The sequence below is a fragment of the Salmo salar genome, chromosome ssa26 (genome assembly GCF_905237065.1).
Source record: "Salmo salar chromosome ssa26, Ssal_v3.1, whole genome shotgun sequence".
Lineage (NCBI taxonomy): Eukaryota > Metazoa > Chordata > Actinopteri > Salmoniformes > Salmonidae > Salmo > Salmo salar.
The window spans coordinates 19,212,243-19,237,994 of record NC_059467.1 but is presented as its reverse complement, the minus strand read 5'-3'; the positions used below and the strand labels follow the sequence as shown (position 1 = coordinate 19,237,994).

Here is a 25,752-nt window from a genome sequence, read left to right as displayed (position 1 = left end):
AGTCAGTTAAGAACACATTCTTATTTTCAATGACGGCCTAGGAACGGTGGGTTACCTGCCTTGTTCAGGGGCAGAACGACAGATTTTTACCTTGTCAGTTTGGGGATTCAATCTTGCAACCTTACGGTTAACTAGTCCAACGCTCTAACCACCTGCTTTACATTGCACTCCACGAGGAGCCTGCCTGTTACGCGAATGCAGTAAGAAGCCAAGGTAAGTTGCTAGCTAGCATTAAACTTATCTTATAAAAACAATCAATCAATCATAATCACTAGTTAACTACACATGGTTGATGATATTACTAGTTTATCTAGCCTGTCCTGCGTTGCATATAATCGATGCTGTGCGCATTCACGAAAAAGGACTGTCGTTGCTCCAACGTGTACCTAACCATAAACATCAATGTCTTTCTTAAAATCAATACACAAGTATATATTTTTAAACCTGCATATTTAGTTAATATTGCCTGCTAACATTAATTTCTTTTAACTAGGGAAAATGTGTCACCTCTGCAACAGAGTCAGGGTATATGCAGCAATTTGGGCCGCCTGGCTCGTTGCGAACTGGGAATAATATTTCTTCCTAACAAAGACAGCCGACTTCGCCAAACGGGGGATGATTTAACAAAAGCGCATTTGCGAGAAAAGCACAATCGTTGCACGACTGTACCTAACCATAAACATCAATGCCTTTCTTAAAATCAATACACAGAAGTATATATTTTTAAACCTGCATATTTAGCTAAAAGAAATCCAGGTTAGCAGGCAATATTAACCAGGTGAAATTGTGTCACTGCTCTTCCATTCATTGCACGCAGAGTCAGGGTATATGCAACAGTTTGGGCCGCCTGGCTCGTTGCGAACTAATTTGCCAGAATTTTACATAATTATGACATAACATTGAAGGTTGTGCAATGTAACAGGAATATTTAGACTTATGGATGCCACCCTTTAGATAAAATACAGAATGGTTCCGTATTTCACTGAAAGAATAAACGTGATAGTTTCCGGATTCGTCCATATTAATGACCTAAGGCTCGTGTTTCTGTGTGTTATTATGTTATAATTAAGTCTATGATTTGATAGAGCAGTCTGACTGAGCGATGGTAGGCACCAGCAGGCTCGTAAGCATTCATTCAAAACAGCACTTTCGTGCGTTTTGCCAGCAGCTCTTCGCAATGCATTGCGCTGTTTATGACTTCAAGCCTATCAACTCCCAAGATGAGGCTGGTGTAAGCGATATGAAATGGCTAGCTAGTTAGCAGGTGCGCGCTAATAGCGTTTCAAACGTCACTCGCTCTGAGACTTGGAGTAGTTGTTTCCCTTGCTCGCTGATTCGAGGGTGGCTGTTGTCGATGTGTTCCTGGTTCGAGCCCAGGTAGGAGCGAGGAGAGGGACGGAAGCTATACTGTAACACTGGCAATACAAAAGTGCCTATAAGAACATCCATTAGTCAAAGGTATATGAAATACAAATCGTATAGAGAGAAATAGTTCTATAATAACTACAACCTAAAACTTCTTAACTGGGAATATTGAAGACTCATGTTAAAAGGAACCACCAGCGTTCATATGTTCTCATGTTCTGAGCAAGGAACTTAAACGTTAGCTTTTTTACATGGAACATATTGCACTTTTACTTTCTTCTCCAACACTTTGTTTTTGCATTATTTAAACCAAATTGAACATGTTTCATTATTTATTTGAGGCTAAATTGATTTTATTGATGTATTATATTAAGTTAAATTAAGTGTTAATTCAGTATTGTTGTAATTGTCAGTATTACAATTTTTATTTGTATTTTTTTTAATATTTTTTATTTTTTTTTAATCGGCCGATTAATCGGCATCAGCTTTTTTTTGGCCCTCCAATAAAATCGGTATCGGCGTTGAAAAATCATAATCGGTCGACCTCTACCTGAGCCCATTCATGTGTGGGGTTGCTTCTCAGCCAAGGGAGTGGGCTCACTCACAATTTTGCCTAAGAACACAGCCATGAATAAAGAATGGTACCAACACATCCTCTGAGAGCAACTTCTCCCAACCATCCAGGAACAGTTTGGTGACGAACAATGCCTTTTCCAGCATGATGGGGCACCTTGCCATAAGGCAAAAGTGATAACTGAATGGCTCGGGAAACAAAACATCGATATTTTGGGTCCGTGGCCAGGAAACTCCCCAGACCTTAATCCCATTTAGAACTTGTGGTCAATCCTCAAGAGGCGGATGGACAAACAAAAACCCACAAATTCTGACAAACTCCAAGCATTGATTATGCAAGAATGGGCTGCCATCAGTCAGGATGTGGCCCAGAAGTTAATTGACAGCATGCCAGGGCGGATTGCAGAGGTCTTGAAAAAGAAGGGTCAACACTGCAGATATTGACTTTTTCCATCAACTTCATGTAATTGTCAATAAAAGCCTTTGACACTTATGACATGCTTGTAATTATACTTCAGTATTCCATAGTAACATCTGACAAAAATATCTAAAGATACTGAAGCAGCAAACTTTGTGGAAATTAATATTTGTGTCATTCTCAAAACTTTTGGCCATGACTGTAGACTGACTAAAAGGCAAGGAAGAAAGTTGACCTCAGACAACAAATAATTCATGCTCATTTCAGACTTCTAAATGGAAGTCAATAACATGTTACATCAATTAGAAAAATAAAAAGTGGAGAGCTAATCAACAAAGTAAAAGCAATATGAATTTTGTATGGCCAGAGTTGACTAAAAATAGCCGACATTCCTACATAACAGCTGAAGCCAACCTAGAGTGATGCTACATCTCCATTCAGCCATATCTCAAAACGGAGGGATCAGGGGAGGGGACAAACAGAAGTAACAAAACCTTAAGGTTACTGGCAGGGGTGGTAGGACAAGGATAAGAACAGGGATAGGAACAGGAAAATGGAAGTGTGCAGCCGTATAGAGCTAAACAGTAAGGACACTGGCATCAGGGATGTGGTGACAGCCAGGCCAAGCTATAAAAAGTAGCAGGGCAGGCAAAGGATGGGTGATGGGAGTAGGGTAATATCACAGCCAGCATGCACCCGCCTTGCAAAGTACAGTAACAGCATAAAACAGTAAAAGTGTAAAAAGGCCAGCGCAGAGATGCTTCAGCAGAGAGCTATATGGCTGGCAAATGGAGGAAGGCTGTGCAGGGATACAGGGAGGGAGAAACTACTTGAACAAAGAGCCAAAGCGACAGGCAAAATTGGCTGGTGTGACCAAAACAAACTAACCTGAACGGCTGGACAGCCTAAAATTAAAAAGTTGTCCTCATTTGACAGAGAACCAATAGAAACCTACATTTTAATGTCAAAGTATTTTTTCAATACTTGCTTTCAAAGATTTGGGGTACAAAATAAAGTTCACAAAAAAAGTGAAAAGAAGAAGAGATAGCCAGAAGAAGGCTAATTTGCAGTAAAACCTACAGTCCCAAATTAAATTTCATGTAAACTGAAAAATACTTCACCTTCCTCCAGCTACAGCCAGTATGTCCCGCCTTGTCTGAGGGCTGCATTGGCTGCATTGAAGCACTGATGTCCGAAGGCAACAGACTTCTGGTTCTACTGAAACTCACTCTAAACCGAGGCACTTTGGTAAGGGGCAGAGTAAAAAGAGCTAAAGTGAATTGCATTTTGAACGTTCAGGTTGTGACAAATGTAACCAGAAAAAGGTGTTGTGCTTTATATTTTTTCCTCTTGCTTTGAATATGATATTGGGTTAATTAACATTTAGGCCTACAGTTGCAAACATACTAGTTTCAGTGATTTTCTGGATTCCTTATGTGCAAGTACTGTAGTGTACTAGATGTACTATTTAGCCTTACACAGACTGATGCATCGTGTCAGAAGATACTACTTTAAATAATGGTGTGGCACTAACTGGTTAAGCAAAATAGCTGCAAAACACATAAGTAAACAGTTAGTGATATTTCTGGAATTTTGCAAAGAGGTATCACTGAATTACTTAACATTTTTGGATCTCAAACAATGATTTTGTGAGCAGTACAGAAATGGTTTTGTACCCGGCTTCTGACTTGTGTCTTGTCCCAAAGAGAGATGGTTTGCATTTTTGTAACATCTATCTTCACAAATGTACAATAACAGACTTGGAGCCAATTGCTATTGTCAATTAATGGGGTATATTTTGCCTTTCATGATTTAGTGGACCCCAAATAGACAGACTGCTGTATTAAAGATCATTCAGACAGCCCAAGAAGATGGGGACTCTGTAGGTCTTGTGTGCCCTGAAAGAAACAGGGGTGTCCTCTAATGGCATGGAATGAAGAGGGGTACCTTAGACTCCAACTGCAAGGCACAGTGTTCCCAGCAAGGACTGAAAGGCATGACTTCGTTTTGGCATAACCCAACCACTCAAAACAGTGCAATCCATTTAGCCAATTTTTGAGTTAGGATCATGAAGTTGGATTTCTATGGAGAGCAAGAATGCCCTCTCTGATTGTGTGTAACAGCCCCAATGCCCTGATGGGAAAACCTTTAAAAATGTCCACCCTAAAGCACATTAAAAGAGGGCTTTCTGATCTGCTTGCAACCTGTAGGCCTGTGTCATAAAGAGATGTTTGGATCCTACAGTCCCTGTATAGAATCATTGTGTCAGCACAAAACCAGGGAATGCTTTTTGAGCTGGTTTGCTCATTTTCAGTCTTGCCCTCTGATTGGGATTCTAAAAGGGGCTGCAGCTGGAGCTGATTACATCTGAACTGTGAGGTTCATAGCAACCAGCAACAGATCATGATATAAAGGTGCTCACAGTTCTGCATGTCTGCAATAATTATCTCTGTGTAAAACCCAGGGGATAATGCACACCAAAACAAATAAAAACAGGAACAGGTCGTTCCCATCACTCACAGTCAGAACTGTTCAGTCTTCAGAGATGTGAGCAAGCCCCCAGGGCCCAGGGATGGCATCGCAGTATGTCGTTTCTGAGGGCCACAGGACGCCCAAGGGAGACGGCAATAAGGCCTCATAACTCCGGTCTTCAGCAGCTGCTCCTTGCCTATTGGCTGTACTCTACATGCAGGTGTACGCCTACAGGTACAGACTGTGTGCTGCCTACCCCTAATGTAGTTGGAAATGGTCTTGCAGGTAGCCTAAAGAAGGGTTGACTCCAGGAAACAGGATGGAACCATTACCAGCACTGCTCACTGTTACCATGGAGGCAGAAGAGAAGGAGGGGCTTACCTGAGTCAAGGGCAGCTGAGGGAGGGGGAACCGCCTCTCCACCGCTCTTCTGGCTCATGGCTGCTACTGGGTTTTGCTGAGTGGAGGACGGCAGCTGCAGCTCTTTGGGGAGAAGGTCATACACGGATTCTGTGAGAAGAGAAAAGAGAGAAGGGGGGTTCAGGAGGTGAGTCGAGTCCCTTTGTAAGGACTTGAAATGCTGTTCATAATCTCACAGCATGAGAGCGCTTGCAAAGAAGTCAGCAGATTTACTGTACATGAAGCTCTTTCAGAATTCTAAAGACAAGTTTAAATACAGCAAAGTTACAGCTCCTCCTTTTCAAAATTTGAGTAAAATACAATTCTGTGAGTATGGTTCTTTTTTTCCTTTCACCTATACTTATAGGCTCTCCTTATAAACATCAAGAAAAATGTTAAACAGCGAAAACAATAACCTTCGTAAACATGGTACAGCATGCCTTTGTCAGTTGACACTGACCCTGTACCAGGCCCAGAGCATTGTCATGCCTGGCCAGCACTCTGGAAAATGGCCTAGCAGTTTATAAAATGTACTATAACAACAAGAGCATAGTGATAAATACAGCCCCAGTCCAGATTCCTACCATGTCTCCACAGCCTGGCCTATCAGCTGCTGCCCGGTGCCCCCACCACCTACCAACCCCCATCCTCACGTGTCTGTGCCAGGGGCCTGGGACGTCTTGCTCGGCCCCCTCCCTGAAAAATGGCAGGGAGCTATTTAGAGGAACAAGAGCACAATGCCCCCCGAGCCATGTTAAGTATGCTGATGAGCACCACACTGAAAACAATAGGGGCTGAGGAGGACTGGAGGAAGGCGGGTGTGGAGGGAGGTGACTTCAAGCGCTACACTACTTGTGATGACGATCAGAACATTCACACATCCAACAGGACTATCTATGGTTCTGCAGATAGAGCCTCTTCACACTTACTAGACTTTTACTAATATAACGTTGGCTACACATATTACTTCAGAGATAGTGCATGACACTCTCCCGACAGTTGCCCACCTTGAAGCAGGGCAGTGCGAACAGAATTGTCTCATTGAGCCAACACTCCTAAAGTATAAATGGCAATACCAGAGCAATGTTTTTGAAACAGCTGAATTGTATAGACATTTTCCTCATATTTGAGACTTATTTTATTGAGTTTTTACCTGAAATTGCAGTAACAGCCTGTTACATTCTGAAATTCTCGCAGTAGGTGCCGGCAGCACTGAGCCTGATCTGAGCCATAAGGGAGACTAGGAATCTACCACCACTATCAGATTAGGGGTGGGCAATGTAGTTTATGTTTTTTGTCTCCCCACATTGGTTCTGAAATCACCTTTGCCCATTAATTAACTTGTCATTTTTGCAGATTACGTGTTTGGGCTAGTAATGTATCAATATTTATTGTTTCCAAATTAGCTATGACATAGCCAATGAATATAGCACAACTTTGGGTTTCACCCCATCTCAAAACCGATTGGTTTTGAACGTTTGACATTTTTAGCTAGCTTCTTTTCTCCTCCCGCTTTAGCAATGCAGTGCACCTCCTAAAAGTGATTTCTTGTCATGAAATGATCAACTTTACCCTGTATATCTAATTACCATATACACTGGAGTGTACAAAACATTAGGAACACCTTCCTAATATTGAGTTGCACCCCCTTTTGCCCTCAGAACAGGTTCAATTTGTCGGGGCATGGACTCTACATGGTGTCGGAAGCATTCCACAGGGATGCTGGCTCATGTTAACTCCAATGGTTCCCAAAGTTGTGTCAAGCTGGCTGGATGTCCTTTGGTTGGTAGACCATTGATACACACAGGAATCTGTTGAGTGTGAAAAACCCAGAAGCGCTGCAGTTCTTTGCAGTTCTTGACACACTCAAACCGGTGCGTCTGGCATCTACTACCATACCCTGTTCAAAGGCACTTAAATCTTTTGTCTTACCCATTCACCCTCTGAATAGCACACATACACAATCCATGTCTGAATTGTCTCAAGGCTTCAAAATCATTTTTTAACTTGTCTCCTCCCCTTCGCTACACTGATTGAAGTAGATTTAACAGGTGAAATCAAAAAGGGATCATAGCTTTCACCTGGTCAGTCTATGTCATGGAAAGAGCAAGTGTCCCTAATGTTTAAAGCAAAAGTACCAAAACTATTGCTGATGTTGAACCTAAACAATTGAAATAATATATATATTTTTTATTATTATTTATTTTGTAACCCCTTTTTCTCCCCAATTGGTAGTTACAGTCTTGTCCCATCGCTGAAAGTCCCGTACGGACTCGGGAGTGGCTAAGGTTAAGAGCCGTGCGTCCTCCGAAACACAACCCAGCCGAGCCGCAATGCTTCTTGACACAATGCCTGCTTAACCTGGAAGCCAGCCGCACCAATGTGTCGGAGGAAACACCAAACACCTGGTGACCGTGTCAGCGTGCATCGTGCCCGGCCCACCACAGGTGTCGCTAGAGAGCAATGGGACAAGAACATCCCTACCGGCCCAACCCTCCCCAAACCCAGACGACGCTAGGCCAATTGTGCACCTCCCCATGGGTCTCCCGGTCGCGGCCGGCTGCGACAGAGCCTGGACTAGAACCAGGATGTCTAGTGGCACAGCTAGCATTGCAATGCAGTGCCTTAGACCACTGCGCCACTTGGGAGGCCCCTGAAATAAAATCTATTGTAAGCCCCGTTCAACAGGTATAGCCAGTTGAGAGTAGTCTCCGGTAGCTTACTTTTATTCTGGTAAAACACAATTTTCAACAGCACATTGATAAAAATCTAGAAAATGACATATGCTGTCAATCAACTAATAAAGCCTTATATCGTGCAAGCCATTTTAGCAGTTGAATGCTGAAGGTGCCGAACAGATGTACATGATCCTGCAGGGACAGGCCGCCTAACATGCGTTGGTCAGCACGCAAAGCTGGGCACAGTGTGCAGTTTGACTAGGCTACTGATATTCCCTGGGCTTGTTCGGCATGCAAAATGACTTGTAGATCAATGACTCAACACAGTTACATTGCTAGTTTGATCATGAATGAGAGGACACATCAGTTGTCACCAAAAAAAAGTGAATTGGCGATTCGCAACGTTTGAATAGATTTTCTGACTTATGCATGCTGCATTTGGATCGTTTTGAGGTCCGTGGACCGATGTTAAACAACTGAAAATCGGGTGAATCGTTTCATCCCTACTATAAATACATAGCGTAGGCTATAAAAACATGAGGTTACGTTTCCCCTGGCCAGGCGCTGATGGGATCGAATCGCATAGGCTTCTCTAGGCTACCTGCAGCTGTAGTTGTTATCAGTAGACTACAGTTGATCAGACTGAAGATCAGACTAATTGTGCACGTTGACAAATCATGAGGCATTTTATTTTTTTTGTGGCAGTTATGGGCTTCCATATAAAACAGCTTTGATAGGCTAACTTTACTTGATGAAAACATGCCGTTATAGCAACTCTGTGCCTTTATCTTGAAGCTAAAATGTAACGAGTGTAGGCTACAGACGAGAAAATAAACCCTTTAATTGTCTGCACATACATGCTTGTGAATTGTTGTATTATTCAAGAGTGTAATATGGTTTGGTTGCATTATTCAATAAGGTTATATGTTTTAGAAGAAAAGTTGGTCATTGTTGAATAGTTTGTGCTTACTGGCTAGTGGCTACTGTGATATTTATGTTAAATTTGAGCAGCGGACAAAGAATGCTGTGTTGCCAGCCACTACAAAAGGTAAAGCAAGGATGTAATGTGAATTGAAAAGTTGAATTTTCTTTCACCACCCCGCTCCTCAGACTCTCCTTCATATCTCGTAGTGGGAATAGGGTCATAGTCAGCCCAAACAAACAAGTCCTACTGAGCATCAAATTCCCTATCCCAATTATCATTTAAATCAATTGCTTTTAGTGTCCTAGTAAAGCCCCTGCTGATACTTTATATATTTTACAAGACAAAAAGCTCAATAGCTACTTTTCTCTTTATGATTGAGATTGCAACATCAGATCTGAATGAATCCATGCAGTCATGTCAAAGTAGAATCAAATGAATGGCCTGCTAAGGGTTCTCTGAGAAAGAAACCATCTTTTACTTTCAAACCTGAGATGGTAACACCTCAGGGATAAAACGACTATGGAAAAAACAAGACTACACAGGTCACAGCAAAAGCCCTGGCATGTCAATAAGTAGCATTTCAGAACTGATTACAGTAGAGAGAGCCCCCCTCAGGGCGAACGGGACAGAGGGAGGGGAGCTAGAAAGCCATAGGTCAACAACAATACAACACGTTTACTACCAGACCCTATTCATCTTCCAAATATTATGGTATGAACTTACAGCGGCCATTACAGTCGCCTGACTCTCTGCCAACTGCCAGCTTTAATTACTTGCAGCTGAGTCCCGGGGTTTGGTGTGTGTATCAGATACTTAACCCTCCCATTGTTACCGCTGGCTGTCTACTACAGACTAACATGGGAAGCAAGCAGTGAAACAAGCCCACAGGCCTTGAGAGTCCCACAGCACTGCTCATTCTGGATGAAAACACAGTTTCCCACACAGAGGGGCCTGAAAACGACAAAGTCCACCGCCTCCTCATCCCAGCTTCACGTTGCAGCGGCACAAGGGGACCTGGTGTGGTTTAAATGCTTCTACGTTAGGTAACCTCTTCAGAAAAGAAAGGCATAAACAAACACACTTTCTCTCCAATTCTCTGAGTCTGCCGCTCCGTTTACCATTCCCTCTACCAGTCCTCCCTGGCCACACTGATGGCACATGCGGGAACATGTGCACTCTGCACGGGCCCTTCCAGTAAACAGAATGCAGACCGCACAGACAGAAAGTGTGTACTCTGCTCTCAGAGCTCTGCTCTGGAATCAGTGGCTGGCCTGTTTTAGTGTTTCCACAGTCCCGGGACTTTATAAAGAGTGAAAATTCCTATTCTGCTGCATAGTTTCCTCCCTCACAAACAGAGCACAGTGCTTTCTTTTCACATCGCTAAACACGATTTTCCTTTCGCATGGGGAAAAGAAAAACAAGGGTCAATATCATTAACTGGCTAAATAAACACATTGACTTGACACCATGTGTTGCCTTCATTCTAATATGCTCTATATTCTTACACCCTGTTTTGCTGTTCTGTGAATTTGATCAAGTCAGACTGAAAATGAGGATAACTTCATTTCCTGTCCTATTCTGACAGATGTCACATTTCAGAAAGTGAATCAGTTCACAGCTCCAAAACTGGATTTAAGATGCCAATTACTTGATTTGATCTGCTTCTAAACTAAAATGAATGAAGGGAAAGATGCCACCATCCCATTTCTCAAATAAATAATGCTGTCACTATTCACGCAATGATGATAGGGTTTAAATTATAATTAAGATATGGGTACAATTTATTTAGCCTAACTGTGCCAAGCCTATGATCTGCCACATGTAGCCTACTGTTCAAAGATTCATCTTCTTTAGAGGCAAATCCAGGCAAAGTTGATCTCAAAAACGTCCACACAGTTAAAAATCGTGTCCATAGCATGTGACACCCTTGTGTTCAGTTTTTACTGCACAACTCTGTCGAAGTAAAAGCGTAAAGAGAGACCACTCACCATGGGAAAGGCAGGACTTACACTCCCATTCATTTCCCTCACATTCCTGCTGCTTGCTCTTACTAGCCCTAGCACCTGGGGCGTGGCACTGCGTTTTTGGCCAAATGACTGTTAACACCCCTTCTGTCCCCCTCCCCTCCCACCACTTGTCTTGTTACGGCGTTCACCAACCTTTTTCTATCAGCTTGTCATTGGAAGCTTGTCAAATAGAAATGGAGGCCATTGAGAAAAACAAAAACAGCCAACGTAGGATAAAGGTGCAGGGTGGCTAGGCTACACTATGGTGGGACACCAGTAAATGAAGAGACACTAGGAAGGATAAAGAATAGGCTTACCTTCACAGCAGCACATCTGATGTGCAACCCAGGCAGGGAGAAACACATTCAGAGGGCTGGCACCTGCAGTGAGCCATTTACAACACTCCTGATATGTTTACAACCAAGCCTACATGAGGGCTGCCACTGACGCCATAGCAACAGGGAACATGGGGGCACTTTCCATAAGAGAGTTGTCTCTTCTCCTGAGCTAATGAGGAGAAAAACAGACACATATATATATCCCTAAATAAGTTAGCCTACCATTACAGGTGGATATTTCAACAACTGCCAGAGTTACTGTAAATACTGCAGAATAATCTCAGTAAGCAATGGTAACTCATGTGTTAAAAAATTAATTAAATAAAAATAAAATCGGTCAAATGTTTAAACGCCACCCACGGCCTCCCCTGACATCTAAAGCAGTCAAAGGATCTGGGCAGCCATCAACTCTATATTCAAATCAGGTGCTACTCTGGTATGAGCCCAGAGGGAGAACTCAACATCTTCGCAAAATACACTCCTAACGGCAAACCAACACAAACCATTGAAGCACAAGTCACATATGGCCCACCTACTTTGTCCAATTTGTAAGTCGCTCTGGATAAGAGCGTCTGCTAAATGACTAAAATGTAAAAAATGTAAAATGTAAAACATTGACACAGAAAAATACGATTTTGAGTGAGGAATGTTGAATGATGACATTAAAAGCGTGGTTTCAAATTTGTTCAACAGGAAGGAAGATGTTGCCATCCACGCGACTTGATAAAATGTATGACTGAAACATGGTGAAATTGTTGCGACAAAAATAAGTGCTAAAAGTATTCACCACAAATGTCAACCAAAACTTATTTGACAAGTAGGCCTAGCCTAACCTGTCCACTGTGATTCTCACACCCAACAGTAACCTATATCACCAAGAGTCCACTCAAGCCACAACAAAAAGGTTTTCCCAAAGGCAACTATGACAATCTCAACCACTGCAATGCCCTTCGGTCTCGATTTGGCCAACCTAACAGAGGCATGATTCAAATGCGCCTGACAACTAAGGGATGGAGTGATAAAATGCTTCCACGGTATCACCCAACAGCAAATCTGTCCCCTCTCACTCTCTCCAGGAAATCTGTCCCCTCTCACTCTCTTCAGGAAATCTGTCCCTTCTCACTCTCTCCAGGAAATCTGTCCCCTCTCACTCTCTCCAGGAAATCTGTCCCCTCTCACTCTCTCCAGGAAATCTGTCCCCTCTCACTCTCTCCAGGAAATCTGTCCCCTCTCACTCTCTCCAGGAAGTCTGTCCCCTCTCACTCTCTCCAGGAAATCTGTCCCCTCTCACTCTCTCCAGGAAATTCATGTAAATGTTCACGTCCTCCATGTGTTGACATCTAGGGGGCAAGCTCAATCAGAGCACAGTTGGCTTGCGCATTACCAGTGTTACCGTACCGTCATCAACCCTCATCTCTTGCTGCTGTGCCCGTTGCCCAAACAGAGGTGTAAACAAGGACCACACGGCCTAGTGACATCATTATAGATGTGGTCACCAGCCCACCTCCAACAACGACATTGCAAAAAAGACTAACAAAGACACTGTGATGTGTGTCAGTCACAGTCTTGTGGAAACAGTTTGGTTAAAAGCACAACAGACAACTATTACTTTATGTTCTCTCCCACACACAGTTCCAGTCACAGAATAAACTCCTACAGGTTCCCAATACACTGTCCCACCACACAGCTGAACTGGGGTCTCTGTCTGTGCATAACCAAAGGAACATTCATATCTCTATCTAGGGTACCTGAACACTGGAAACCAAATGCAAATGAGACTGTCCTCAGCCCCAGACCAGTCACAATCTCTCACTACCTGAGATAACAACATAATGGCTTCATGAATCCAATAGAGCAGGTCTGGTCTTCTCAGCTACTTCCTAATGCATGGCAAGTGCCATGTCCTGTCACCTAAGCCATCCACTGATGAATGTTTTATGACAATGCTCTCCATGGAATTGAATCCCAGAGCAGATCTATTCTTCACACAGAGACAGAGATGAATCAACCACCTGAAAGAAAAAACAAACACAATGTGTGACTAACATAGGGGCCCATACCCTCAGCCTCCAGTCCACTTCCTGTTTCGTAGGAAAAGCTTAGGTGAATTTGATCACAAATAACAAGATGAGGATTCTGAATTTTATCTGTATTTTCAAATCACTGTACTACTTGGAACAATGATGTTGGGGCAAATAGCTCAAATAAATTACTTAATGAGTGGCAATATTTGAGTTATAGCCCAGTTGCAGTACAATGTTTGGGAGGAGTCACGAGGAGTGTAGAGGTTAGGTTAGAGCAGATCTACTTTTACAGCAGGCTTCTTTCCACACAACCAGTGTGTTCCTAGTGTGTATCATTTATTCCATTCAGTATGACAGGGGAAGAAACAAACTAGCTGAGGTTTGTTAACCATTGAGTGAAACGCATCACAAGGTAAGTTGAGAGGTTTGGTTTTATATACTGTGCATTATCTTTATCAGGTCCCATATCTCTCAGAATGTGATCTGTGTAGTCTATGCATCTTTGGTCTTCTCACTCTTTGTTCTTTCTCCATCTGTGTTTGTTGTAGAAGTGAAAGGCAGCCAGGTCCTGGGTTAAGGGCAGCCGTTGGTGTCATACAAGGCTCAGAAATCGTGACCTGCATCCTGTTTCTGTCCAGCTAATCTCATGGTGACCAGAGACCACTTCTTGGAATCAGATTAGGCCTACCTCTGACTGGCTCGCAACGCAACACCACCCACCATCATCAGGACGAACTAGCCAGTCACAGTGAGCCCTACTGTGGAATTCAATTGCGCGTGTATTTTTGTTAGTTGTTGTGATTCTTAATTATCACGAATGCACAGTTTACAGATACAGAGCGTAGTTTGAGTGGAAGATCTGTTCGAGAGCTGCTGCTACAAATCCTGTTGCTGCTGGAATGAAACATGCTTCTATTAGCCCAATCATTGTGCAACAATTCTACACATTTGATGGTCACGATTAAAGAGAGCTACTATTTTTACTTCTCAACTGTTAATTGAAGAGCGCTTCTCATTCGCCATTCAAGTGCTTAGGCAACGGTGGGCAGGATTCAGCGAATCCCACCACAAGAGCTGGAGGCAGTATGCATTTTGAAAACGTATACGTATTGTGTGAAACCTTAACGTTTCACTTCATATCATGAGGCATGTCTTACATTGCTTCCAAGTAGCCGAGCCAAAATCCGTTTCTATAAACGCGGAGGCAATTCTAAAAAAAAACAACTCCATATGCCACTGAAACAATTAGCCTATTTCTCTCACGTTCTATTGGTTTTCAAATCAACTTTCTTTCATTGTCCAATAGCCTAAGGCACAATCCTAGTCATATTAGCAACCCATGTTTGTTGCTGCATCTTTAGATCTCCCATCTCTCAAAATTTCGAATGGACATTTTCATTCATCTCTGTCACATGAAACCGCTTGCATGTGCAGTGTGCTTTTGATAACGATGTTGCTTTCTCTCTAATTACATTATGGAAGGAACATTCACGCATAGCCTACTGACGTGTGTGCATTGCCGCGCAGCTATAATGTTAAGAAATAATTGTTTATCATAATTATAAGCCAAAAGTTCTGATCTGACGCATGAGCCTCAATACTTTTTCAAGTTATTTTGATGTACTAGTTGTATGAATATGGGATCTATTGTTGCACAACTGTCCCAGAGTCTGTTTGGAATTTCTTTCTCGCACCGAACAACAACAAGCTGACCAACAGAGTAGGTCAACTTTTTACTATGGAGGATAGTAGATTGACATAGGCTAGTGATTTTGCTGTTCGTTACTCGTCTTGTTGGCTGAGGAACAGTAAATGTGGATAGTTATTCTAACATCTTCAAACTGCGCATCGGAATTCAGTAAGAAGGACGAATGCTGTTGCATCTGTGAGTTGCATGTTCTGTTTAGAGAACGACCGATATGGATTTTTTTTAGGGCTAATGCCCATACCAATTTTGAGAGGCCGATATTTTAGGCCGATATTCAATATCATAACATTTCCCAGAGACAGCCATGTATGCATTAATTCATCAATTAAAAAAAATCTAACTATACATTTGCCTTTGTTTTACCAATCTAACTACATAACATTTTATTTGAATGGTAAATCTCTTGATAAACTGGGTAAATTAAGATGGCATAGGCCTACTCACAATACATGTGAATGCATATTCAATAAGAATGTGTGCATGCATTGAGTTATTGAGCTTGTTTTGGCTGATCAGTGGAGTCTATGGTGCTACAGATGACAATCTGTTTCCCTTCTATTTGGGACGTATAGTAGCCTACTGATCAACAACATTTGCATAGCAGCATCACTCCAGCATGTCACGCCTGTATGGAAGGACATCATATAGGCACTGCTGTTAGTTTGACAATATCTATTCAATGCAAATAGGTCCAACGTAACGTCATGATTTGTGATCATGGATTCTTATGAAACTAGTATTTTTAGTCGTTTTCTGTGATCCGGAATATATTTGTATTTTGGTTTTTTTGCCGTCAGGACGCACCTCTAAATAACTCAGCTGCCATGACTAAATTCGAAATAACTCAATCACTTGTTGAGGTTTTCAGATACTATGAGAACTAGCTAATGGCGATTACATTCGCTACGAAGCCATATATGTGGATAATATATCTAACAGGGAGAGTGAGTGGAGGAAAAAAAGATGAAACAACGATGCACATTGTGTCTTAACAGCTGAAATCTGCCCATAGTTTGAGAAGTGAGAACGCACATACACACACTGATCTACAGATTTCTTGGTCCATAAACATGCAGTAAGAGTCTTAAGTAGCTAAACCTATTGCCAACCTTTATTTAACCATTTTAAAAACATCCTTCTTTCCCTATTATGACAATCATCTAATCCGACTATCAACTGTCAATTTACGGGTACGATTGCAGACCAGGCCTTGCATACCATCAGGTGTGGGCTGTCAGTCACAATAGGGTCCATCTGCTATGATCTATCTTGTTACTGCCTGTCTCATTCATAGGACACATCACAGGACTGCCATTCCCCCACTCCCCCATTATCACAAGAACCCTGCTTCACAATGAGCTTAGTGTGCCCACATAGGCATTTCTCCAGCCAGCAGGAAAACCATGCTTAGGCAACAAGGAGGCCTGTGGTCACTCAGCACGCACAAATACACTCACTGCATGACATCACCAAGCCAAGCTTTTAGCTTCTCAGCCTCCCAAACAGGACAATCAGAAAAAGAACCAGCCAAACACTGAAATTAGAGTTCATTTACCTCAGAGATTAATTGCGCGGACTAGTGATGAAAAAAAAATCCATACAGTTACATATCGGGATATCATTTTGGACGATATATCGTTTCATTTTGACAATATCACAATTATTCTTGCGCTAGTTTCACAAAAGTTCCAGTATTTTTCCTTCATAGCTTGTTCGCCATCTTGTTTTTAAAATAGGGAGCCAATTTGTTTTCAGCACTTTTATTGCCACAACTGATCAAATTGATTATCTCATGGCTCTCTCGTCCCTCAGCAGAAGACATATGGTGAGCAATATGTTTGTAACATGGAACAGCAATAAAATGTAAGTATATACACAGTGGGATCCAAAACTACTGGCACCCCTGACTGGCAATGCACAAACAATACTTAAAAAAATATAAACAATATAACTTATAGAGAAAAACTAAAAATACCAACATGTGAGAAATACTGTACTTTATTAATGTTTCAATGGAACCAACCAAAATCATACAATTATTTAATACAAAATACATTTCACCAAAATCAAAGTGTCATAATTTTTGGCACTCCTTTTATTTTATTTATTTATCCTAATTTAGTACTTGGCGTCTTTTCCTGTAATGTTTGACAAGGTTATGGAACACATTTGGAGGGATTTTGCAGATCCTTTCAAGATTCTTCACATTCTTGGGTTTGCGCTTCTCAACTGCCCTCCTCAACTCAACCCACGGGTTTTCGATTGGATTGAGGTCCGGCAACTGAGATGGCCATGGCAGAACATTGATTTTGTTGTCACAGAACCATTTCTGTGTGGATTTGGAGGTATATTTTAGGTCATTGTCTTGTTGGAAAGACCACCTACGGCCAAGTCCCAGGCTTCTGGCAGAGGCAACCAGATTCTCAGCCAAAAATTGCCTGGAATTCATTATGCCATCAATCTTAACCAGTGCCCCTGGACCTCTGGAATTAAAACAGCCCCAGAACATCACTGACCCACCACCATATTTCACCGTGGGTATGAGGTGCCTCTTCTTATATGTATCTCTGTTTCGACCCCAAACATGCCGATGCTGTATCTGACCAAAATGTTCAATTTTGGTCTTATCTGACCAGAGCACCTTCGTCCAGTCATAATTTAAATGACGTTTGGCTCCAAGCACTTGCATCTTTGTCTTGGCATCAGAATAAGCTTTCTTCTAGAAACCCTTCCAAAGAGCCTGTGGTTGTGGAGGTGGAGTCTGATGGTGCTTTTTGAAACCCGGTGACCCCAAGACGCCACCAAGGCCTGCAATTCTTTCACAGCGATTCTTGGGGATTTTGTTGCTTCTCTCACCATCCTCCTCCCTATCCTGGGGGGCAAAATGCATTTGCGTCCTCTACCTGTGAGGTTTTCAACTGTTCCATATCTTTTGAATTGTTTAATAATTGCCCTGACAGTGCTCAGTGGTATATTCATTCGTTTGTGGATCTTCTTGTTGTCATTACCAGATTTATGAAGGTCTACGACCATCTGTCTCTTTTGAACTGCCAGTTCTTTTGTTTTCTTCATGGTGTTGGATGACAAAGGGATATTGCATGCGTTACCTCATTTTTATACCCTAGTGAAACAGGAAGTGATGTAACGGCTCAATATAGTTCCTTATGACAGATAAACTTAAGTGGAATTTAATTCCTGGTTTAATTTTGGTAGATGTTATTTACAATAATCTTTAAGGGTGCCATTAATTGTGAGAACTTGATTTGGAGGACCTATAAATGATTTTGGTGGGTTCCATTGAAACATTAATAAAGTACAGTATTTCTCACATGTTGGTATTTTGAGTTTCTCTATAATTATATTGTTTATTTTTTTTAAGTATTGTTTGTGTATTGCCAGTCAGGGGTGCCAGTAGTTTTGGAGCCCACTGTGTGTGTGTGTGTGTGTGTGTATGTATATATAAGAATAATGAGAACTGCAAAACATATCGTATCGGCACCTAAATATCGTGATAATGTTGTCCTGTGAAGTCCATGGCAATTCCCAGCCCTACTGACTACCCACACAAACAAACCACATGTACTAATAACTCTCACACACAGAGTCAACACTGCAGTTCTACTATATAGTATTTATTTCACTGCGTGACCAAGTCACTACCCACTCTATATGTATAAAAATAGTGTAATACAGTCCATTATTACTATGCATACTACCTCTCTTATTACTTGTTATTTTTGACTTGACTCTTTTTTCAGTATTATTGTTATTGGCTGAAGTAATGCATTGTTGAGGGAGCTAATCAAAGGGCCAGGGTTCCAGTCTGGAAGCATGCTTTTGACTGCACCTACAGTATTGCTTCAGTATTGCAGTTTAACTGAATCCTGGCCAAGAAAGACAATTCCCATTGAGAAGTCGAATTATAAAATTTGCAATAAGACACTTTAGTCATCACCTTTATGCACAAAACAACCATTGAATTATTCAAATAATTGTCGCTGAGGGTGCTTAAAAAAAAAAAAAAAATCATCACTCACAGCAGAAGTTAACATTTTATATTCTTGCTCTGAGGTCATGACCCCAGCTAGCCAGGGGAAGTGCCGGGTTGGCTTGTTTAGCTACCCACCTGCTTTGACTGAGTTCCCGGAGCAGGTTCGCGCGATACTGCTGTCTGTCCAGTGAGCACAGAGTGCTACTGCGCAGGCGGCGTAGTCCCAGTAAGAAAGTTGGCAGCAACCACGGAACGGTATATGTGAACGTGAGAAGATTAAGTTGAAAACAACGGTCGGCCATCTTGTAGGCAGTTTCTAGTTCTTCTTATACCTCAGTGGATCTAGCACATAAGCATTTTGCTTCCCCCTTTATACCTGCTGTAAACTCTGTATGTGACAAATACAAATTGACTAGATTTAGATTTTGTTAAAAGACAAAAAGGGAAATACTATTTACCAGGCCCGGACGATACCAGTATCGTGGCAAGGAAACGAAACAAAGTGGATTTAACTTCTTTAGGAAAGCAGCCCTAATGTTGGAAACAAACATCATTATGTTGTCATCCAGAGTCACATTTATTTTTTTTCCAAGCTATAGCATATAATATTTTACACACAGCAGGTTTTTAAAGGACCAAAGAGTCTGCTTCATGGTTTAATTTTTGTCATGGAAAAAATAAATCGCAATACTGGTATAGTCCCGGCCCTATGATTTACCCAGGATCATATGAAGGAGAAAAATGCATTTCTTCCCAAGTGAATGATTGATGAACAATGGTTAGTGGTTGAGGCTCTATCAGTACCAGCCATGTTGACATAGGAGAACTATGAAAGAGTCCAAACCATTTACCCAGCAGCCCATGAAATCCACAGTCAAACGTCAGCTCTGTAGAGCATGGGGAAACAGAGACTCCTCTCCTACCATCCATCTATAAAGCCCAGGAGAGTTATTAGTAACATGCTTAAAAATAGCCTGCGGCGTCACAAGGCTCCAAATTTGGAACTTTTGTGGATTTGCTCTTGATTTTACTACGAGCGCATGTTGACTCTGCTGATAAGAGTGTTGGAATAAGCTGATAGAATATTTGGCATTAACAATTTATGTTAGGAAGGGTTGTTTTGGCCTTGAGGCTCCCCCTTTATGGGGGTCGGGGAGAGAGGTCGTGGATGCATTCAGAATAATCGACAAACATGAAAATAACATAGGTTATTACTGAGCAGAGCACCATGAAGGACTGCAGCGACAGCAGTCAGAACAACAAAAATAAAACCAACTGTGTATTTACCTATTTGTATAATTTAACCCGTGATGAGATAGGCTTGCTGTACACATTGACCACAATCCTGATTGAATTCTTCAGTTGGACCATGATGGTGCCGCATGGAGGGCTGTGTGGGGTTGTAGCGGTCTTTGCCTTGGCCAGTGCTGCTAATTTGTCCTTCAGTCTCACCTCTCCCAGCCATACTAAGACCACACCTACAGTATATTAATCACCTAAGAGGATTTGGCACAACATCTTATTAAGGCTTTAGAATGTCTGCTGATTAATTAGAAATAACCATGGGAGAATGAGGCTATTATCAGAGCAATGGTACAAGCCAACACCACCACAAATAAATAATTGATGGCAACTCAGTTTGCAATGTTTGGAGGCGAGGGTGTTATCCTGAGAAGAACAAAATGAATTAAGCTACGTAATTTAGTTCAGCAGAATTGTTCTGTTGCCAAGGCTGTATTGGATGGGATTCAAAACTATGAGGAACAATGAATGCTGTTCCAGATACATTCCGAGAAAGGTAGTTGCCCAATTTTTTGCAACACAGATTGATTAAACAGGATACAATGCTTTCAAGGAAGAGGCCCTGAGATCAAATGTAATCAGTCCCATCGCTAACCAGAAACAGGTTGCATCTGGTTCAGAGTTTGGCAGTGGGGCACGGTCATACCTGATGACGACGTCTGGTTTTCCCACTCACCAAAAACCTTCTAACATTTCAGAATTTATCAGGCTGTGACTAAGAGGCAGTTCAGCTGAGGTAAAATGATAACTAACTGTACTTCAGTGAAAGTGAACCTTATTATGCTCCCAATTACAAGTTATTAAGACTTAAGACGGGTAGCTAAGCTACTTCCATAAAACTTAAAATATATATATATATTTTTTACGACAGGATGTTAGGGGGGGGGGAGGGAATAGGACACTGTCACTCCAAAGGTGCCATTCTTTCTGCCCCCACCTCCCTGGGAACTAACAGGTGACTCAGGAAAAAGGAATGAAAACACAGGAAATTGAGATTGCACAACCGTTATGGTGCGCTGGAATGTTTGTTTCTTTATACCCCCCTTGAAGTCACAGTGTTGCCAAAGCCCTTGACATATCTCTTGTGTATAATAATCTATCGTTGGGCAAGCTCTCTGACACAGAGCACGTGTTGGTGTGGCAATGGCAGGAGCAGAGAGAGGGAAAAGAGGGAGGAGAGAGGGAGGGAGAGAGACAGCTTTAACAAGAATCACAAATCAGGAATAGGACTTTAAATAGCACTAAAGAGCAAGGGGTTATCTGAAAACTACCACAAGAGGAAAAGGCTTATGGTCTTTGGTTAAGATTGATGAACAATGCTCATTAGTGGTGGATCCAAGTGGGGCAGACATGTCGCGAAGTCCACATAAGGAGCCATGCTCTTTGAGGAGGGACTAGAAGAGCTGTAAGCCTACACTGAAACCTGACCTCGTCTCCTCATCTGCCAACGGAAAAGCTCCTGACAGCTATGATTTAGCCCTCTAAATATTTAACATCTTTGTTGACATAAAAAAAAGTCTGCATTTCACTCTAGGTAGAAACATCAGAGGGATCAGAGCTTGGAGACGCTTTTGGGTTTTCACAGAAAGGAGTCACAAATCAGTCTCCTACGAGGGAGAGGCACAGCGAGAGCAGAAAGCGCCACAGCCAACCTCCAGCCTATTCCGTCTCTCACTGGTACAGCACCTGTGGCCAGAGAGGATTTAATAAACCACTAACCTCGGACATCCAGAACTAAAACCTTGCGTAATTGTGTCAGATGCTCGATTAGGTTATAGGGGGGAGACGTGTTCGAAACATTACTAATGAGACAAGCAGTCTCCACCCCTCTAAACATAAACTCTCAGACAGTTTTGAGGCAAGTCTACAGACCAGATATCTCTTCCCCTTCGGAAATTTGAAAGATATGAGGACCTGCTAAATCGTGATTTGTCCAAAAGACCAGTGACAAAAAATCTGTGTACCTGAAAGCTCCACATAAAGGCGTCTGCATACTAGGTTTGGTTTGCTCCTAGCAGAACCCGGCTAGGCAAAGTGAACGTCTGTGCCTCGCGTGATCCTTTAAAAAAGACCTTCGCTTGAAAAACGAGAAAAAAAGCGGCAAAATTATTATTTGTCCATCTTGACATGCTGTAGCAACAACATACCCAGTAACACTTCCTCAAAATAATTACTAAGATAAATCAAGAAATCTGTAATTCATTTGGACGATTTTGCAAAGGTCTTAGTTTTGCAATTTCACATCTAACTGAAGTATTTAAGTAAAAGAATTAGCATGAAAACTAGTTGTCTCTCGTTCAATGACAACAAACACTATTGAAAAATCCTGTCCATAGTTCCCACTCCTACTAGGAGTAGTACTGTTGACCAATCACTGACGAAGGGGAGCAGACTTCAGCTACCAAACTTCGACTTGCCTCAAGAAAAAGATTTGTGCGTGTGAACAGATGAAAAAAACCCTGCCAAACACCAAAACTTCACCAAATTTTGTCATACTATATCCACAAAATGTTTTGATTGGGAAGCATGCAACAGGCTTTAGTCGTTGCATCACACTCTGTCGACAGATGCTACTACCATTTATGTTACGTGCATCTGTCAACAAGAGATTTATGAAATACTAACGTGAGAATTAGTCTACCACCAGAGTTCAAATGTGGGCACAGGATCTGTCTCTGAGACAAAAGCCAAGGGACAGTGTTGAGACTCGGCATTTGTATCGCCCAATTTAAGGCCCTATTTGTTCAGAGACTATGCTGTTAAGTGCATAGGCCTACCTAAGGCCGACATGTATTTCCTTATTGTTACTGGCAGTAGCAGAAATCAAATAGTGCCAAGTTATGATTTCCAAAGATAAGCTTGGGTACGTGCAGATCATGTGGCACAAGATTATGATCACTTTGTCGATTGCACAAAAGGTCTAACCGAAATGTGACTTCTGCTTTATCCCAACCCCACCAAAAGACACATACAGGTTGGAGAGGTTGGAGCAGGGGTTGCCACACTGGGCGCCCGTGGAGCAGTTGTTATGGGGGGTTTACTGCCTTGCTCAAGGGCACAGCGGCAGGCAATGGCATCTAGGATACCAGCAACCCTCCAATTGCCTGGCTCACTTTCAGCCAGATTTTTCCCCCTTAAGACCCGTGATTCAAACTAGCAACCCTCCGGTAGCTGGCTCGCCTCTCTAACTGCTAGGCTACCTGCTGCCCGATGTGTCATTCCTCCTGCACAATTGTGTCTTTCTTGAATTGCCCCAACAGAGAACTGATCTGGGAATCCTTTCAATAGCTCCTAAAACAGGGTTTCTGAAATACAAGCCCTATGTAATCAATTAGAGTCACATGAGACCACAGTCTTGATGTTCACTAAAATCACAAATGGAATTTAACAGTACTGATAAAAGCCACACTTTTAAACTCAATGAGGCAAGGCACTTCATTCACAGCCGTGACTTATTGTATCAATACAAACCATGCAACAGGGACTGGTGTGTCGATCATTATGGGATACTGATGTTTTGAGAAAGGTAGGCATTAACCAACTGGCTTGTTGTATTGCCAACCTCTTGACATGCTTTATAGAGATTGTAGCCCTACAACTATTGTGGCTTTTGCTCTACATATTTTCTCACACTCATCTGACCTAGTATCCCCTTGCCAAATTATGATCAGGGTGTCTATGCCACTGGCTACATTGTTCTGCAGTCATTTTAAACCAAAAAAGTACATATGAAAAAAGAACATAGATTAATGAAAGCCTTGTAGCATAATACCGTCAGAAATCTGTCAATTTGATATGAGAACAAGAAGGATGATAACCACTGCAAGGTGAAATGACAAGTGTTGATGTTACTATCAGTGACTGTTGCTAGGGGTGCTAGGAGGTTAAACCGCTCATGCATAGAAGGGTTAGAGCCTAAACAAGGTCACAGTAAACACTGGAAGAGGTAATGTTTTGACCTGCGGCGAATTGCTCCTCTTTACTGACGTTTGGTTAGTGTTAACCATTAACCCCTAAGAGTTTCTAAAAGGAAGTTATGGGGGACAAGGAAGTTATGGTGGAGGGGCCCACGGCCGCTATGGGACCCCCAACCAAAAGGAAGTATTACTCGTCATGTCAGTTACTGGCAGCCAGTCAATAAGCCCATGTCAGCTAATAGTTTAGTTTGCTAGGTAAGTTAGTCTAGCCAGCTAATCTAAACCTTGTTTTAGTCATGAATTAGTGACTGGGCACTCAAGGCATGTTCCCAGGGGTCCTGACCTCTAGGGGCCCCTCATTGATTTTGATATTCACTCTCACTCAGATGTCATATGAACATGGAATAAGTCATGGCAAAATGTGGATTTAAGATCCATCAGTGAAGCCTTAGTGTACAACCTGGTTTGAAGTAGGCTAGTGTGTTGAGTGGGAGTGGGCTGTGCGTTCAAATTTCATTTCTCAAAACAAGTCTTCACTTTTTTGTATACACCGCTGTAATAACTCAGCTAGTGCTGACAGCTCTTGTTCATTGACAACATTGTACGCTGAGAGCATAAGAAGCATTTATGAACCTGTTAAACATGTTGGCCCAAGACATAGTTTGAACAATAACATTGGGTGAAAAAAGTAGGCTATTGTTCAACCTATCATCTTCCAGAAATCATGTTGTTTTCACATACAGCTTAAGGATTTTAATTTGATCACTCTTGTTGCTGAGAATTTTCCTGTCTTACAGGAAATGCAGATTGTGATTTACAGAAATTCCTCATCATGTCAGTTACTGCACTAACACACAGTTATATTAACAGTATTCCACATTTCATGTCGCCTCATTTTGACCAGTTAATAACCTAACCACCGATCAAGCAACATTATGGCCTAAACGTTCAAATCCTGTTGCTGCAGGACTATTTTGCTGCGACAATACAGGTCAAATTAGGATCCTACACCTGTAACTGTCATCTGTATTGGCTCTTTGAACCAAGTGAAAGAATTACCACTCTCAGCCATGTCAAAACAGCGGACGCAATGCCGACCCATTTCCTTCCATGTTGGTGGTGACATACAGCTTTCAATATCCAGACAAGCACACCAGCAATGAGCTACTCAGAAATAACCAAGCATTTTTATAGCCACTGGATGGATTCACAACAAAGAGTGACCCAGACCCACAGATAACAAAGACTAGGGCCTAAGCTATAGATTAGGTAGAAGGAATGTTCAATGCCAAAGTACACAGCAATTTACATGACCATGACTCTTAAAAATAGTTGTGGATTAAGCTAATCCTAGAGACGGAAATGGACTGAAAAATACCAGCCATATTTCAAAATGTCCAGACCACACTGTAATTTGACTCTCCTACAGTCAGAGTCCTAAAGTAGGTCTATCTCTGTAAATGGCAAATGAAAAAAATACCAAAAGTCTTTGGATACAAAACAATCCATTCATTGATAGTATCACTCACATAGGAATAGTTGATATAAAGTTTTAAACCATTTAGCCTAGTTTATGACAATGTTCCTAAAGCAGTAGCCTATGCCTAAAGAGACTAAATCATATGCTGGTTCTTAG

The 25,752-nt window shown here is 41.9% G+C and overlaps 1 protein-coding gene across 6 annotated transcripts in view; it reads right to left on the bottom strand.

The window, feature by feature from the left end:
- LOC106587185 (nuclear factor of activated T-cells 5) overlaps positions 1-25,752 on the bottom strand; it is a 54,259-nt gene that overhangs the window by 22,478 nt on the left and 6,029 nt on the right. For 2 of the 6 annotated variants that reach the window (XM_014175275.2, XM_014175281.2), the window contains one exon: positions 5,210-5,338. In XM_014175275.2, coding sequence (XP_014030750.1) covers positions 5,210-5,338 — 129 coding nt within the window. Of the gene's footprint in view, positions 1-3,477; positions 5,339-25,752 lie in introns of those variants that run through there. The other 4 variants (XM_014175279.2, XM_014175278.2, XM_045708948.1 and 1 more) reach the window with 4 other exon arrangements.